Source organism: Pimephales promelas, chromosome 20, assembly GCF_988280905.1.
Source record: "Pimephales promelas chromosome 20, fPimPro1.hap1.1, whole genome shotgun sequence".
Classification (NCBI taxonomy): domain Eukaryota; kingdom Metazoa; phylum Chordata; class Actinopteri; order Cypriniformes; family Leuciscidae; genus Pimephales; species Pimephales promelas.
In genome coordinates, this window is record NC_142788.1 from 20718425 (window position 1) to 20736535 (window position 18111).

The window sequence follows — 18111 nt, forward strand, 5'->3', positions numbered from 1 at the left end:
TACCAGCGCTGAATCACTCAAGTCAGTGTACAGTATACTTCAAACAGACAACCGATTTGATATATTTTCGATTCATAACCAGGATTAAATAATAATTATTTTCTTTTATTTTCATTTGTTGTTAAACATTTTTTATTTAGCCTACCAACTGGGGCTGAAAATACACTACTGTTGGACATGTAGGCCATGCAGGCTTATGCAGTTGGCCACTAGATGTCAGCAAAACGTCATAGGTGAGGAGGTGCATTTCTTTCTTTCTTTTTTTTATTTTTTCTTTTTTTTTTCTTTGTTAAAGGGAGTTCAATGATGGTTACAAACGTTCTTCAAAATCTTCCTTTGTGTACAGCAGAACAAAGAAATTCACAGGTTTGGATAAACTTAAGGGTGTGTAAATTATGACAGAATTTCTTTGGGTCAACTATAGTGCAATGCCCAAATATAACCTAAAATTAGATATTAATGATATGTTGCTAAGAAGGTTAGGGCCTAAAACTAACACATCTTGTATATATCATATGGCAATTTCATCTGTCATCAAACTGAGCATCTTTTCTTCATGACATTGCATATTTGAATGCATGCACTGCTGAGAATTTCTTCATAAACCATGTGGAAAAAATGTAAGATAAATAAGAGAAATTGCCATGTTATGCAACATAGCAGTTACTAGATGCCTAAAGTATTACATTTTAACACAGAGTATTTCCTAAACAACAACCCTTGTTTAACTTGGCCTATCTAACATTACATGAAACCACATGGGCCTGGTTTCCCAACCAGCAAAAACATCCCATTAAATGTGTCATACATCAGTCTGCTGGAACAGTGCTTGAGAATGTGGTAGCACCACGCTTTATAAATCCCTCAGTGTGCTGTGCTCTATGCTATTAAGACATGCTAGAGATGTAAAGCTTTTGAGCAGATGTAAAAACGTTCTTTTTTCCTTTTTCCATTTATTTACGTCTGTTCTCTTTCATTTGTGGCTCATACATGCCCCCTTGTCTGACGGAAAAAGCGCCACTTTTTGATGTTCATCATGACTGACGTCTTCTGAATTCACCCTATGCTATCACTAAACTGTCATCGAATATGAGTCATATCATATGTTACTAAATGTGGTTTGAACGTGTTTGATCAAGCATTTACTATACAGTATATGCTTATGCTCTTTCATATCAGTACCTTTGTGTTCATTTAGAAAGTGATAGAAGCTTTCTGTGGGTTGGAGCTTTTGGAGATCTTCTCTGCAAGCTAAAGAGCAGAATATCCGTTAAAAATATTGACTCTGCCGGCCACATGTTACGAAGTAGCTGCTGCAGTGAATCTATCCCTTGTCCTGTATTTATTTGTTCTCGTTTATTTTAAGGCATGAACTCCTGTAGCCTAATGGAACAGGGTTGTTGCTATTTTAGTCTTATTATATTAAGACCAAGAGGATATTTTTTTAAATATTTAATTTCAGTTTCCAGTAACCTTGTCAACTGAGTGATTCTGATCTACTATTGTTTCAGAACATTATATTCATAAATTTGATAAAATGACAAATAATGACAAGTACATTTTTATGAGCTGCAATGGTAACATTATAGTCATTAGCCCACTTTTTCATATTTTCCAAACTGATTTTGGGGGGAAAATGTGTGTAATTTAATTGGATTTGGTTAATCGTAAAATTATATCTAAATGAAAAATGTAGTATTTTTCAACTGAAATTCAAGGAATATGTGATGTGTAGAATTTGAATTATGGCATCTTTAAAGGTTCCAAAAGGAGTTTTTCCTTTTTGTTTCTCAAGGCAAAACCATTTTTGTTTCTCCAAATAACCTTTCCCTGAGCGTTTCTTAAAATAAACATTTTAAGAACATTTCAATAATCTAAATAACTCTTTTAAACTATACATAGGCCTAGCTTTTTGAGCAATAGAAAGGTTTCATGGATGTTAACTAAATGGCAAAAAAAGAACCTTTATGTAAGAATGTCAAATTCAAACTCCTTTTTTTTCCCCATATAATGAAAGTCAATGGGGTCCAAAACAACATTGAATAGGCTACTTAGTGTTGTGTAGGGGCAATAAAGAGATATTTTTAAAATATCCTGTTTTGTGTTCTACAGACAGCGGCATCTCATACAGTAAATTTCAATGTGACTCGAAGCGTACAGTGATAGATTTCACAGATTCAGTTGAAATATTTTAATATTCCCTTCCAGGCGGTTACTGGGCTCTTCCCATAAAGCTGTTACTGTATGTGTGTGTGTTGTCTGACATCTTTCCTGTGACTGTCAGATTTGCTTCCTCTTAAACGTCATTACCTGACCCGTTCAGAGCAGTGCTCTTATCAGAAACCAAAGGCTTTCCTGTTACGACTCTCGCAGTTCACACATTTAGTTAGAATGCTTGGAACGTAGGTATCATTTCCTCTCGTCAAAAACAGTTAGTCCGATTCAAGTTCTTCCTTGTAGAGGGTAATACATCGCTTCACATCTGGTCTGCAGCTGCGATTAATGTGTAAAAGGTCTGTTCAAATGAAAGGGACAAGAAAGGAACCTGGACGCTTTAATGTTTTACTTTGCATGCGGCGATTTTGATGGTGAACAAATCAACAATGACGTCAACCAAGAGGATATAAAAATGATATAAGTGGATGATCTGACTCTGAGACATTATTAATCATTTTTTTTGCACGGCTCTCACCCCCCTTTGTTTTAACGCAACTGGCGCCATCTCAATTGACTGCAATATTGTCGCAGCGTTCGTCTGGGGGCTATTATTTCTATTAAATATTTCTATAAATAGCTATTGTTAAGTAGGCCTATTGATTTTAGCCGGAGCGTTAAGATAATATGGGTGTAATTATAAATTACCTAAATAATAATACAAATATTTGCGACCCCTCTCCAATGACGGCTGTACATTCCAAACATTGGACGATCTCGGAACTTAGGGGACGTGCTCAGAACTTGGCTAACGTTCTAAGTTTTTTTTTCAAAGTTATGAGCAAACCTTCTTCCAGCAATGTTTATAAAACGTTCGATCAGTGTTAATGGTCTTTATAGGCTAATATTGGAACGTCGTCTAACGTTTTTAAATGTAGCATTCGGAGCGTTCAGAGAACATTAAAAACTCCCACAATGTTTGCAAAATCCCTCAATTGTTCCCTCGACATTCAAATTTTGTTGAACTGAGTTTTGAAAAATGTTCTTTGAACATATATTTTGCTGGGTTATTCATACTATTCAGAAAAGTATTTTGTTTGCAAACATTTTTGGTCTCACTCTCAGGTTAGAGATCCAAGATTCATATGAACTGAATGATATGTAATCACTGTCTTAGAAGGGATATAAAGACGTTTCCAGTTTCCAAATTCTTAACGACTCCAGCTGATTAACTGTGTTACAGTTGAGGCCAAATTCTTCAAACCTCAAAGGAAAATCATAGGCTTTTTAACATTAAGTCAATAAGGAATTGTCTGGCGAATTCTAAGAAATGTTAGAATTATATTCAGTTTGTCTGGTCAAGCATGTTGATTCATCAAGTAATTCTTCTTTATTACAGAGTGTGTGGTAACATCTGGAAATTGGAAAGGTCCTAAGACATAGCCCAGATGATCACATGTGCACCGCACAAGAATTGGGATGAATGGCATAAACACAAAGATGACCTATCCCAATACCAAAAGCATAATGAGGTTTACAGACCATGGTGAATGTTGAATGTACTTTCTTAATTTGCTTTTGCTCTGTCATAGAATTCAGGTTTTTACACTGCTGTACTAAAGCAGGTGTTAAATGAAATCACTCTTGCCCACAGCCATGGAGCCTGCCTTTCCAGTATTCCTGTTAACTTCAGTCCGTTCCCCCGCCACTCAGCAAGAAAACAATTCAATGCAAGTATTTCACTTTAAGCACAACCTTTTCCATGAGACATTATTGGACTAGTCACAACTGACTGAATTTTAAACATGAAAGAGTGTGTTTTTGTCCCACATCTGCTTTTCTTGCCCAGTTAATCTTTAAACATTTAAACAATATTTTTGTAGATCATCCTTCCAGAACAAATTTAGACATTTTTGACAACATGTTTCCAGTGGAGTTTGGTGAATGTTTATTGTAATAACATTTATATGATAATATTTAATTTGTGTGTCCTCCCCACTCTTAAACCTAATCACAAAGCTTTGCACTGCATGATAGAGTTGCACAATATTTTTCTTTCGGAATAATTGTGTTTTGCATAAAGAATGCCACGTACCAAAACGACCCCTTACGGTGATATTGTACATTCCAAACATTTGTGACTTTTGGAAAGGATGTTAAAATAAATATAAGAGTGCGGCTGGACAGAATTTTTAGACAGAACTAATATCCACTCCACTTTTGCTGTATCTGGCAGGCCACATGTGTTCCAGATGAATTATCAAGAGCTGTGGTATTAGTAAAAGTGAATTTCCCGTCTAGGTCTATTTTAAGCCTTCGTTCCCAGTAGGTCATCCTGCATTTCAATAGGATTGTTTTGTCTGAGCACTCGACGTGAAAAATGTATAATGTATTTTTGAGAACGTTTACATTTATTCATTTAGCTGACACTTTTATCCAAAGAGACTTCACAGTGGATTTGAACCCAGGTCTCTCACACCAAAGGCATGTGTCTTATCCACTGTGCCATCACCATCCCTGGAAATTTGTCTGAGAAGTTAAAAAATCCTTTTCAGTGACACCCACATTTTAAACTGGCGCAAAATATTTATTTTAAATGCTTTTAAAATTTGAAACCACAAATAGTTATGGTCCTCAAATTTGATAACCATGCAGTTTTCCAAAATTTCTGTTCACTTGGTCTTTTGCATCACTTTCCAGACAGATTGTCAGTGTGTTGGGGATTTTTTTAATGACTTTTTCTGCAAGTTACATATTTACGCCAGTCGGTGGGGAAAAAAAGTGAAGAGCTTACACACTGCAGCTAAATTCAGTTGTCAATTCACCTTTTAGTGCTTAAAGGGTAACTAAACCACTGGTAAGAGCCTGACTCCACCCACTGGCAATATTTGAAAAATGCTGAAAAAGTGGGCAGACCCCAGAAGGGATGAAATAGATGCTAAAACACTCTCTTTTTCAATACTCGCAATTCCAACTCCTGAGTCGCTACAGTGATTTTGACGAAACAAACTGGTTTTTGGCTGTAGCTCGTACCAAGTGCGTGGTGAGCTGAAACGTGCGCACGTGACGAAGAACCGCTAACAACTGCAGTAGCCACCGTTCAACCTGAAGAGGGCAGCACTAAGAGGGTTTTACACCATATAGTGTAAATAAAATACTTTATACACAAATGTCAAAAAGTTACTCGAATCAATGACTGTATTAATAAAGATCCATTCTTACCGATCAATAACTAAAAAAGTTGGTTTAGGGTTTAGTTACTCTTTTTAATCATGTTCTGGAGCATATATATAGACCATTTCACGAGATGTAAACAACACTATTCCAGAAGCACTTCCTGTTTCAGTTTTTTAAAACTACATAAAAGCTGGGATAAAATACAACCAACAGAACATTTAAAACTGAATCAAAAAGTTAAACAAACATCTTTAAGATGTTTTCTTTACATGTGAAATAAAGAAAACAGCTACAAACTGAAACAGGAAGTGCTTCTGTACCAGTGTTGTTTACATCTTGTGAAATGGTCTATAGGCTATACACACAGTTCAGTAATTCAGTTTGCCTTGACTCATTTGTGTTGCCAGATATTGCAGTGAACAAGAACAAAAACTGAAATAAATCCAACTGCGTTATATTTAAACAAGACCAAAACATTGCAACCTTCCCCTCTCCAATTTAATAACTCCATAAACTTGATCGCATTATGAGATAAGCCCAAACAACAAACCCACAAAAATGTTTATGATAAGAAGCCATTGCAATACTGCAAGAGAGCCTTCCCAGCTAAAACAAAACGGGCTAAAATTGCAGAACAAATGTGTTTGGTCACTCCTTTTGTCAAAAAAATACCTCATACCAAACAAGTGAGACAATGATTGGTGTCAATTGGCGCATTTCCGGGAGAGAGTCGTGTTATGAACACACACAGATCCATAATTTAGGGGATTCACTCCCTTATTTAAATGCGGTTGTCACTCTTCATACTGAAACTTTGCAGTGCGTACATGCATGGTCTATGAGTGAGTCATTGAATCGTTTACTCAACAACCTATTCATTCAGAACCACTGATTCATTCAGGACCGCAATGACTGTGTGATTATTCTATTTGATTGAATTCTGCTTTGAATCATTTCCGTTGGCGAGCAATTTTGTCTAAAATGTATGCGCAATATAAACCTTTTAACTGTTCTGCAATGCCATGCTCCCAATTTATTATCAAACATTTCTTTTATTCAAATACATTTGCTGTAATTTAATAATAATAAAAAAATGGTTAGTCTCTAAAAGTAAACAGAAAACTTGAATGTGGTCAAGAGAAAGCCTAATGTGCTGTCTCCTCCTCAAAATGTCCATGCTTCACCTCTGAGCAGAGCAGACGAGCAGAGGGAGAAAATAATTCCTGGTTGTGGAAATGGGCAACGGAGATGTGGAATTTGAAACATTTCTGATCCAGGTCCAGCCACTGTTTACCCTGCACTCAGGCTATGACATCAGAGCGAGGACTTTATAAAAGTGGATGTCCACAGAGCCAGGCAGTGAGCAAACAGTAACACAAGTAGAAAATCTTATTGTGGTGAGCATGATGGACAAGGTACAGAGAGACAGAATAATCCTGATGGCATGGGCACTGCTGTTTTACCTGGATTCACAGGTGAGAATCACACGTTCCCAAACCTGTTTGCATGCATGCATGTGTTTTTCCAGTGGAAATTTCAAGTTTCAACTCCATGTGGAACAGCTTGATATTATATCCTGTTATACTTTTGTGAATTGGCATTGTTCGAGTTTTTGTTGGAAGATTTGTCTTTGAGAACTCATTCGTTATTGAACAGGGGGTTTCCAATATAAACTGAATGCAATGTAGCAATAATTCCTAATTAGAGAGTGAATGTTCTGTACAAATGATATCTTTTGTATTGAAGTTTCTTCTTTGGCTCTTGCACTAGATCATAATTGAAAGCATGTTTTTATGCATTCAGAGCCTGGAAATACTTACCGTAAGTGATTCACAAGAGGGGAGATATTTTTTTCCTTTTGTTTCTCCCTATGCATATTATCAATTTATGGTTTTGAAAATCAACCTGTGCTATTGTTAGAGTCATTCATTACAAATATAGTCAAATATATATAATGAGAAACTTGAAAGAAATACATTATATTAAAGTAATGTTTGATTATTGAAACTGCAAGCATTGACATAGTATTATTGTACAGATAATAACAGATAACCCAGACTCTGATTCAATTCAATTCAATTCACATGTATTCGCTTCTCACAATACACATCATTTCAAAGCAGCTTTACAGAAAATGCACAATTACAATTTAGATTGATCTGTTATCAGAGGTAACTGTCTAAGTTGTGTTTTCACAAATCTACATATACAAATCACACAGTTAGCTAAAAATGCAATAAACAATGACTCTGATGCTTTGTTGCATGTGTCACATAAAGCTTGTTCCTATTCTGCCTTAGGTGTGCTGTCAGCAATGTGGTGGACCTTGTCAGTGCCAAGGCTCTGTGCCAGTCTGCCCAGAAGGAGTTCCTCTGATCCTCGATGGGTGCCAGTGCTGCCAGATGTGTGCCCGGCAGCTGGGTGAAGTTTGCAGTGAGGTGTTCCCGTGTGACAGTCAGCAAGGGCTACAGTGTGACTACAGTGCCAGCTTCCCTGGTGACCCAGGAGAGTGTGTCAGTGAGTGCCAACTACTTCAACAACCAAATGCACTGTCCACCCATATTAGTCGAAACTTAATTAATATAATTTACAACGTCGGTTTGAACTTTTAATCATCATTTGATTTATCATTTGTAATTTTGGTTTGAGTATTTGATTCATCCTGAGATGAGTCATCGCTATCTCACGACCAACGTACGAATTCGTACGATTTGTCCAAACCCATGTGATGGGTGGGTTTAGGGGCAGGTCAGGGGTAGGTCATTTGTACGAATTCTTACGAATTTGGTAACCCGTAAAATATACGAATTAGAAAAAATCGTACGAATTTGTTCGAATGAGGTCGTATGAAATAGTACGAATTAGCACATTTGATTTATCATTTGATTATTACATTATATTTTGAATTATGATAGGATTAAACAGAATTTATAATAAGTAAGGCCTGCATAGGAATCCGAGTAGCCTATATAGCTATATAGCCTTTATGAGAACACCAAAACATTTAGAGTAGGGCAGTCAAACGATTAATCGCGATTAATCGTATCCAAAATAAAAGTTTGACATAATATATGTGGGTGCACTGTGTATATATATATATATATATATATATATATACACACATACACATACATGCTTGTATACTGTATTTTCATGTATATACTGTATATATGATATGTAAATATAAATATTTTATATATAAATAATATTTTTTTCTTAAATATACATGCATGTGTGTGTATTTATATCCAGTATATACACAATAATTATGCACAGTGCACCCACATATAATATGTAAACAAAAACTTTTATTTTGGATGCGATTAATCACGATTAATCGTTTGACAGCCCTAATTTAGACCTTCATAATCCCAGTACCAGTGAAAGTGGGCCAAACCTATCCAGTTTTGGGCATTGCATCTGTCATTAGTGTAATATTTTGTTTTTAGGTCAGAAGGAACTGGGCTGTGAGCATAATGGAGTCTCTTACCAGGAAGGCCAGGTATTTCAGCCCTCTTGCGCTCTTCAGTGTCGTTGTTCGGGTGGAGGGGTGACCTGTGTGCCCCGGTGCAGTGAGGATGTTCTCCTGCCCAGCCCAGACTGCCCTCATCCTCGAAGGATTCAGCAACCAGGAAAATGCTGTAAAGAGTGGGTGTGTGAAAATATGGACAACACAGTGCTTCAGGACGCTCACATAGGTAATTTATTTACTTTTTTTGTATGTGCCCAGCAAACAAATCAAAGGCTGTTGTTGTTCATGTAATCATATTTCATGAGCTGGAATGAAAACTGTAAAACTGAAATACTTTTTTTTTTACACGTGTCTTATTCAAAACCCTATCTAAGAACACTCTCAATTACATTCCAGACTGAGGTTTTCATTGTGGGATTTTGACCATTTAATTGAAAATGTCTTGCCAAGATGGAATCCAAAAGCACAAATACTGGATTCTTCCTGAAGCCAACTTTCCATGATTCATAACAGGACTCATGTCTCTGTAACGCAACAATTAAACTACAGACAGCCAGACAGAGTGTATAACACTGGTCAGGAGGGTGTTCAAAAGCAATGTCACCCAAGTTACATCGGCTGGAATGGTACATTTTGTTTTGAGTGTTTGGAGAGAAGACGTTAACAGATCCATATGTATAAAACACTGCCAATAAATGGTTTATTATCATCTCTCAGGGATAGACGTATTCCTTCTTTGAGATTCTCAGATTATAACAATGATTGTCAGATGGAAATGGTTGAATACCATACTGCTCTAAGGTTTTATGAGATAAGAAGAACATTATATAAAAATTAATACTTTCTAAATGCATATTCCATGTATTATCGTGAACTATTCATTTGTGTGTGTTATTTATAAAAAAGAAAAAAAACATTGTCGTCATAACCCTTCATTAAAATTCCTCTGAAATGACTTTTTTCCATTGACGTCACTTTAGGCTGCATGGGTTATTAGATAATCTTCACAAATTGCTGCTTTTTGTAGCAAAGTTGTATTTAGTCTGGTTTGGTGCATGATCAAAAACATAGCATGTGATTGCAGTATGAGCTAATCAGCTAATAGACTCATAACACTTTACAATATGCGTGCACTAATATGCATTAATTCATGTTTAACTAATGCACAGTTAATCATGAGTTAATGTATGAAGAACTAAACCATTAATTGATTATTACTGCATCAGCAACTAATAAAGAGTCTATGATATGTTAACAATAACAAACTAGCATTGAATTGAGCTGGATGACACTATCGTCTTTTTCTGCACTATTGTCTTCTGTATCAAATTCATTTAATAATTGATTAAATTTGCAGCATCAACACTGTTATTGAACTAAATTGAATCAACATTGAACTAACTTGAGCTGAATAACAACACAACTGTTTTCTGTAGAGCTACATATAGCCTACTGCAACTGAATTGAATTGATAAAACGGTTAGTTCCAATCCTTGATTCTGATTGGTCAATTGCTGTGCTTTATTCATGATAAAACAGGGCTATGGCCGCTTCACCCAACGGTTCTATTTTATCGCTGCGCAACTCGTTGTTTTTATTTGAGCTTTCATGTATATTACACATTGGAACATTGTTGCTACGGAAAGAAGGCTTTTAGTGATTTTACTTCATGAAAGTTGCACTAATACATTTTTTTTTTACTTTCATATTTTTATTGTGGGGTAACCGTTTTATAAAATCAATAATGTACTCAAGGCAAGTGCTATATAGTAGCACAGCCTCTCGTACCTTATTGCTTACTTGTTTCATGATTGACAAACTTTAAGGTTATTGAACTGAAATGAATCAACACTAAACTGATTTGAGGTTAAAGGGTTAGTTCAGTCAAAAAATGCAGTACTCTCTTGTGCCAAACCCGTAAGACCTTTGTTCATCTTTTGAGCACAAATGAAGATATTTTTTGATTAAATCTGAGAGCTTTCTCTGAGCTTTCTCTCTGAGAGCCATGTTTGTGAAATTGATTCGGTCCAAAACCATATAGTCAGTAGTTCATTGGGTCTGAAATAATCAATATGTGGCAAATAATCAATTATGTTGCCTGTTTCATTTTTAAAGAAGTGTAAGTGCTGAAGTTTAATTAAATTGTTTTTGGGATGGCAGCTTCCAGAATTGACCAGACATTGCCTGCAGACCCTGGATACCAAACCAGACGCGGCTCAAACTGCATAGACCAGAGCTCAGAGTGGAGTGCTTGTTCGCATACCTGCGGGTCTGGAATATCCACACGGGTGTCCAATCAAAACCCAGCCTGTCGCCTGGAGATGCAGATGCGCTTGTGTATGATCCAGCCCTGTCAGCCTGTTCTCCACAGAACAACACAGGTGAGTCTCCATTAGGATCTCCCACTCCCATGGGATTCTGACCATTCAAAACAATCTCTAATCGACCCCCGAATATGTGTTTCAGTGGTCGAGGAAGAAATGTCAACCCAGTTACAGGTCAGCAACCCCAGTTCGGCTTTTCCACCAGGGCTGCTATAGTACACAGTTCTATAGGCCCCGTTATTGTGGCTCATGTACAGACAGCCGTTGTTGCACTCCTTACCATACTGGCACGGCACTGGTCACTTTCCGCTGCCCTGGGGGAAGACTGCTCAATCATGCTGTCATGATCATCAACTCCTGCATCTGCCATTACAACTGCCCCTATACATCTGGAGGGGCATATAGAGGGACACCACTCCTGGGTTAGACACTCACTTTGGGTTAGGCTTACTTTGGATCTAGTAGCTTCATTTTAGATGCTGTGGGTGTTAGTTAAAAAATGTTACAGTGACCAAACTCAAGGTTTGATTTTTCAGATTAATGACTGAAAAAGCCCTCTTTGACTTTTGACAGGACAATGTTTTTTTTTTTTTTCAGGACAATGTCTTAAGACTGTATAGGTTTCCACAGCTAGCAATAATATGTTCTAAGAACATTTTGCTAATGGTCCCTATAAGTTTCTGAATAAATAGTTTCAGAAAAAAAAGTTCCATAACCGATGTATAAATATTGATTTTATGCCACCGTTTTGAGAACATTGTTAAAGACTAGATAACAGATCAATTAGATAGGTAACCGGTAATACATGATGAAGGATTAAAAGGACTTACAACACAGACATTATCTGGCGTTTTGCCTGCACACACACACACACACACACACACACACACACACACAAGAGAGCAGCGGCCACTTTATTAATGATTGCACACCTTTGTATGTTACTCACATCATGATCACAGTCAATAAGAGAACATATACAATTACATAGATAGATCACCACTTGTTCTTAAATTGACAGAATATAACAATGCATCACATACATACATCTCATTTTAATTAATTCACATTCCAAATAAAAAACACATACATTTTCCATTTTATAGCTTTAGACACAGATTTTGTTAAAAAGTCTGCCACCATTTCAAATGTAGGACAATAATAAAGCATTATAATAATTAATAATAATTTTTTTGCCATCATTACCTTATGTCAACATCTTTGTCGACAGACCGGATTCTTTGAAAGTGCAATAGCACCCTGATTATCCCCAAAAATAGTCACTGGTGCATATTCAAGTACATTATCCGTTCCATTGATTAGATTGGTCAGACCAAACATTATATTAACATTACTGGAAGAATGTTTGATCTTATACCTTTCAAACCTTACCAGAATGTCGGACAAAGTCCTCTGTCAGCTGGCTCTTAGTGAAATTAAAACGTCTACAAGTTTAAGATCTGCCAGAAGTTATTATTATTTTTTAATCTATTGGGTTCACACAATGGCGTTTGTTTTTAGTTTGAGTAGGAGGATACATTAGTTAAAGTAGTAGCCAACACTTAAATGAATAAATCCATCAATATCTTTGTCAGTTTTGTTCTATATTATTGGACAACAACTGTGGCTTTCAATGAATTCCAAAGCTATTAGCTCGCAAAATGAAAATGATATAAAAGATAAAACATTTTCTCCCCTTCACCAAAAGAATCTAAGCAAAGAAACTTATAGTGTGTGGTAGATTTTTCCCCTGACCTAAGTTTACCTGGGTCATCACGCCCCTAAACGTCTCTGAACGACTTTCAATGAAATTTATCCCAGCGCGTTTCCTAATCAATAGTTTTTCTACAATATGACTGGTTCTTCATGTATGTAATTCAGCAAACCCTTCTGTTACATAAAAGTCTGGTACCTTGATTACTCCAAATCATGAGTTCATAAAGACATCTGTCTAGTTTCATATCCCCTTTTGTTATATTCGGACATGAATGATTCAGACACACGTTGACTGACTGACACGTTGAGTGTTTGGGGACATTTCAGGTTTCAAATCCAGGTTAATCCTGCCAGAAAAATAAATGCTACTTATTAGTCATTTTTTTAAAAAGAAATACATCACAAGTGTTAGACAGATTTGAAATGTACTGGAAAAACCCATTACAAATGATTGCAGAAGTTCTTTGGGTATTGGGTGATGCTATGCGAAATTTACACTTAAGTGTGGGATGTTCATCTGTAGGCGATTTACTGTCGGCTTTTATTTGAAGACGGACACTATAACTGCAGTGTTTACAAATTTCATGCAAAAAGATGTACTGTATATAAATATGTAAATACTTTTTATGTCTATATGTTTCTGTCATTAATTTTAGAATTTTTATCATTTGTGTTCATTTATTTCAAATGTTAATTTCAATTATTTGTTTTATTGCACTGCCATTTGCCACATTACAACATTGCAGTCAAAATTTAATACAGGGCTTGTCAGATTTATCAAATTCTCAATAAAAAGTTTTGAACTTGTCATCTTTTCTTTGGATTTAGTAGCTTCATAATGAATGCCCAGCATGAGTCTCTTGCTTTACAATGATTCTGAAGTGCAAGGCTGCCCTCTTTTGTTTTTCCGAGGAAGGACAAGCAAGAATTTGATGCTTCAGTGATCGATTCCGAATGTTTGCTCCCTGGTTGAGAATCAATTTGCTGTAGAATAATTTGTACCATTATGAAATAGGCCTAGCTTATGTACAGGAATTGGAATATGGACCGTAATGATATTGAGAGCACGATTCGAAATCAAAACCATATGCTTTTGAAAATCAAGAACAAAAAGCCCTTTTCACTTCTTCATTTTTGCATTAGGTTCCTGGGTATGAAAATGCAATAGCCTAAACATGTCCCTTCTGACTCGAAGACAAAAATGTATTGCTATTTCTATCATAAACGTTTTTACAATCTAAAGAGATTAGTTCAAGTTCAAAGTTCACACAGTAGTTCAAAGTTTGTTTTTTTTTTAAACACAGGCTTTGTTTGAGCTCAGTTGCTCTCACTTCCTGTGACACATTTGCATGCATATGCGAGAATGTCATGCATATCTTCCAGCCTCCATCAAGTCTGATTATCGTCTCCAATGATGGAGTCCAACTCAACCTGTCAATTAGTTAATTTTGATTTTACGCACAAATTTTTGCCCTCCGTCTACGTGACTGTTTTCACTCTTGGAGTGATTGCCAACTGCTTCGGGCTGAAATCTGTCCATGATAACTGGAAGAAAATGGGCAATGTAAATATATTTGTGCTCAACCTTTGTCTGGCAGACATTTTATATCTTTTGACTTTGCCTTATTTGGTGGTTTACTACGCATCCAACAGCGAATGGATATTTGGAGATGTTTTCTGCAAGATTTTAAGATTGTGTTTTTGCATCAATCTGTACGGCAGCATTGGATTCCTCACATGCATCAGCGTCTACAGGTATCTCGGCATCGTGCACACTTTGAGAGTTAAAGGCAGAATTGCAGCCAAACACTCTGTGGTGATTGTTTCGCTGGTCTGGTTTTTTGTTTTTCTTCTGTGTCTGCCTGATATGTTTTTTGACAAAACTTCCAGGAACAAAACAACTTGTTTTGACACAACTTCAGACCAGTACATTAGGGAATACCTGAAGTACAGCATCGGAAGGACGGTTGTTGGATTCGGGATCCCGTTGTTAATCATGTTATGCTGCTACGGACATGTGGCGTTTACTCTGATGACCAAGAAAGACATCGATGTTATCTTGAAGCTGGGGTGTATCAGGCTGGTTGTCGTTCTCACGCTGCTCTTCTCTATTTGTTTCATTCCTTATCATATTTTTAGAAATTTCAACTTGGCAACTCGAATCTCCAAGCTGGACGGCTCGTGTCGGAAATGGTATTCTGATGTGTACATCGCAAACCAGGTTGGTAATGCAATGGCATGCATGAATAGTGCCATCAACCCACTGGTTTACCTCTTTAACAGTGATGAACGGCTAATGAAGTGTTTTATGAGGTGCAGACGAGCACGCCAAAAATATCCTGATGTCTCTCAGACGCATAATATTGAGAGCATGGCCATGAAATAGAGATTCATGTAGATTCTTTGTATGATAGCCTAACTGTTTTTCTTGCCTCGAGGTCTACAGTGAGTAGCCTACCTTCAATGATTATTATCTCGTTCATTTTGAGGTTACATGCGGTTATGCCCTCCATTTCAGTAGGCGAGCCTACATCTTGTGACGGGATGTGAATTTATCGCTTCACTGGATTAGTTCAAACAGAACTGAGTTTGTTCTTAATGTGTTCTAGTTCAAAAAGCAAGGACATGATTATGCTAGCTAAAATTCCGTTCTTGTAACAGCATGGAGTGAATGATTGAAAACACATTTTGCTTCATGTTTGCATAGCCTACATGTTTTTATGTGAAGTAAATTCAGAAGAACTTCATAACTGATATTTTTGAGTTATTCATTTATCAACAGCATTGCTCTTGTTTTCATACAGTTGTTTCAACAGTTGCTATGTAAATAAAACAAAAACGATATTTTGTTATTACACTGTGGCCTATTGCAACTGAACCGTGCGGCAACTGAAGCCACTTTGCCTAAGGTAGGCTAAATATCAATTAAATACAATAAAAATGGGTTCACTTGGAACAAGGATAAATGTGGATATATTTTGATATTTAGCATAATGTATAACAATTCTAGGAGCATTTTAGTTTACTTTTGTATGATAAAAATTACTGTGTTGGGTCAAAACAAAAGGTAATAGTATTTCTTTAGCCCATTATTATCTTTGTCACAGTTTGTAAATATTAATTATTTTTTGTATATCTTTGTATTTTTTTTAGCATTGAGTTTTTTTTAAACACCATGCACCACAAATACTGTTAAGATCAAGTTGATTGTAAATCAATAAATATTTTGGAAAAAACTTTTTGTAATTTTTGTCTAAAGCTTTTGGAGATACATTTTTTTTTTACAGTTCATTTTGAAGTTCATGACTGTCAAGTACATACATTGATCTTGCTTTATATAGCGATGCATCAAAATGTTAACAGAAACCGACAAGACGTTAACATGTCATACAAGGATGAAATAAAAATTTTATCAAGTGAAAAAAAACAGTCACAGGTCAAACAAACATCATTGATCATTTCCTAACAAGGGCACATATTAAAGCTACATTGTGTGATTCCCCCCCATCTAGTGGTGAAAAGGTAGCCTGTGACCATCCGTTCCTCTCAATTCCGATTTCGTTTTAACTCCTACGGTGGCCAATGTAGTCCAAGATTAACATGGCTTCCAGTTCGACCTCGTCCATGACTGTTAACTCAAACGTAAACGCGAAAGGCGAAGCTTGAATTAACGGGTATGTCCCTCTTTGGCTAATGTACTTTCAAGATGGAGGGGCAACATGGCGACCGACATACACTAAGAACCCCTTACCCGTATGTATTTTCAATGGCATATTATACACTCACGAAAATACTTTATTACTTGAACGAAGTAAATATACATTAATGAGCACATATATTTTTGAAAGAACTAAGTGTTTTTAGCTAAGAATAAACTTAAAGAGTTACACAGTGTAGCTTTAGGTCTGGGTAGATTAGATGGTAAGCAAACAATCAGGTCTTGTAATCAACATGTTGGATGCAGGAGAAATGGGCAGGAATAAAGATCTGAGCAACTTTGACAAGGGCCAAATTGTTATGGCAGGGCACCTGGGTCAGAGTATCTGAAACAGCAAGGCTTGTTGGTTTCTCCTGGTCAGCAGTGGTATGAATTTACCAGCACCTACAATGGGCACATGAACATCGTAACTGGACCTTGGAGCAGTGGAGCAAAGTCGCCTGGTCCGATGAGTCCCTTTTTCTTTGACATAACATGGATGGCCATGTACATGTGTGCCAATTACCTGGGGAAGCGATGACACCTGGAAGCACTGTGGGATGACGACAAGCCGATGGAGGGAGTGTGATGCTCTGGGCAATGTGCTGGGAAACCCTAGATCCGGTTATTCATGTGGACATAAATTTGACACTTGCCACGCTACCTGAACATTGTTGCAGACCTGGTACACCCCTTCTTGAGAATGGTGTTCCTGGGTGGAAGTGCCATCTTTCAGCATTGTTCAAGAATGGTGGAACATGATGAAAAGTTCAAGATGTTGCCCTGGCCTCCAAATTCTCCAGAACTCAATCCAATAGAGCCTCTCTGTATATGTATATATTGTTTTTAAACTAAACTTTGTTTGGCTTGTGGATAAAAAGCATATTAACAGTCAGCAACATAACACTATGTTTGCTCGCTGAGCTTGTGAACTCTTGGGCGAGCAGATATTAAAGGACAAGGCCAGGCGGCACAGATCATATGTCTTCATGTCATCAGGGTGGGGGTGATGCACAAGCTTCTCTTGCTCAGTTACATTAAAATGAGCGTCTGAAATACATCACACTGCTCAGGACACAAGTCGGGGATCTTTCCGGATATTTTTCCCTAATGATGGACGCGCTTCCAAAGGACTTTCTCAGAAGAACCCGTTGTGACAGTGCCGGTGAGTTTAAAGAAGTTCAAACTGAACTGAGTGAGTGCATGTGAGCGGGCAACAGATGAATAGAATCGATAGTTTACAGCACAAGCTGTCAGGAAAAGGCAATGCTTTTTTTGTGTTGATGATTTTTATTTTGGTTTCTCCATTATTTGGTTTGCTACATTGAGCAAAATAATAAAATTATTTAACATGTTCATTTCAGTCACTATGGAGCACGAGTAGCACATGTAGTCACAGTAGTGTAGTATGTGTAATCAAGGAAGCTGTCTCGGGGCAAAGAGATCAGATATCAGAGTAAAAGGAAAAAGCAAAGAGTGCACACACCAATCTGTTTACTTGTCTGAAAAATTCCTGAGATTGTATTAAGGTTGTTTTTGAACCATTCTTAACAACAAACATAAAAACCAGA

The 18111-nt window shown here is 36.8% G+C and overlaps 2 protein-coding genes across 2 annotated transcripts; both read left to right on the forward strand.

The window, feature by feature from the left end:
• The first annotated feature begins 6719 nt into the window (after positions 1-6719).
• ccn5 (cellular communication network factor 5) lies at positions 6720-13651 on the forward strand. Its single transcript, XM_039651729.2, has 5 exons — positions 6720-6806; positions 7632-7848; positions 8781-9029; positions 10964-11184; positions 11270-13651. Exons 1-5 carry the CDS (start codon positions 6735-6737, stop codon positions 11552-11554), a joined length of 1044 nt encoding a protein of 347 aa, XP_039507663.2. The 5' UTR covers positions 6720-6734; the 3' UTR covers positions 11555-13651.
• A 483-nt stretch (positions 13652-14134) lies between these two features.
• On the forward strand, positions 14135-16077 carry LOC120462976 (P2Y purinoceptor 1). Its single transcript, XM_039651733.2, has one exon. The coding sequence runs from the start codon at positions 14255-14257 to the stop codon at positions 15227-15229; it is 975 nt and encodes a 324-aa protein (XP_039507667.1). The 5' UTR covers positions 14135-14254; the 3' UTR covers positions 15230-16077.
• Positions 16078-18111: the final 2034 nt, after the last annotated feature.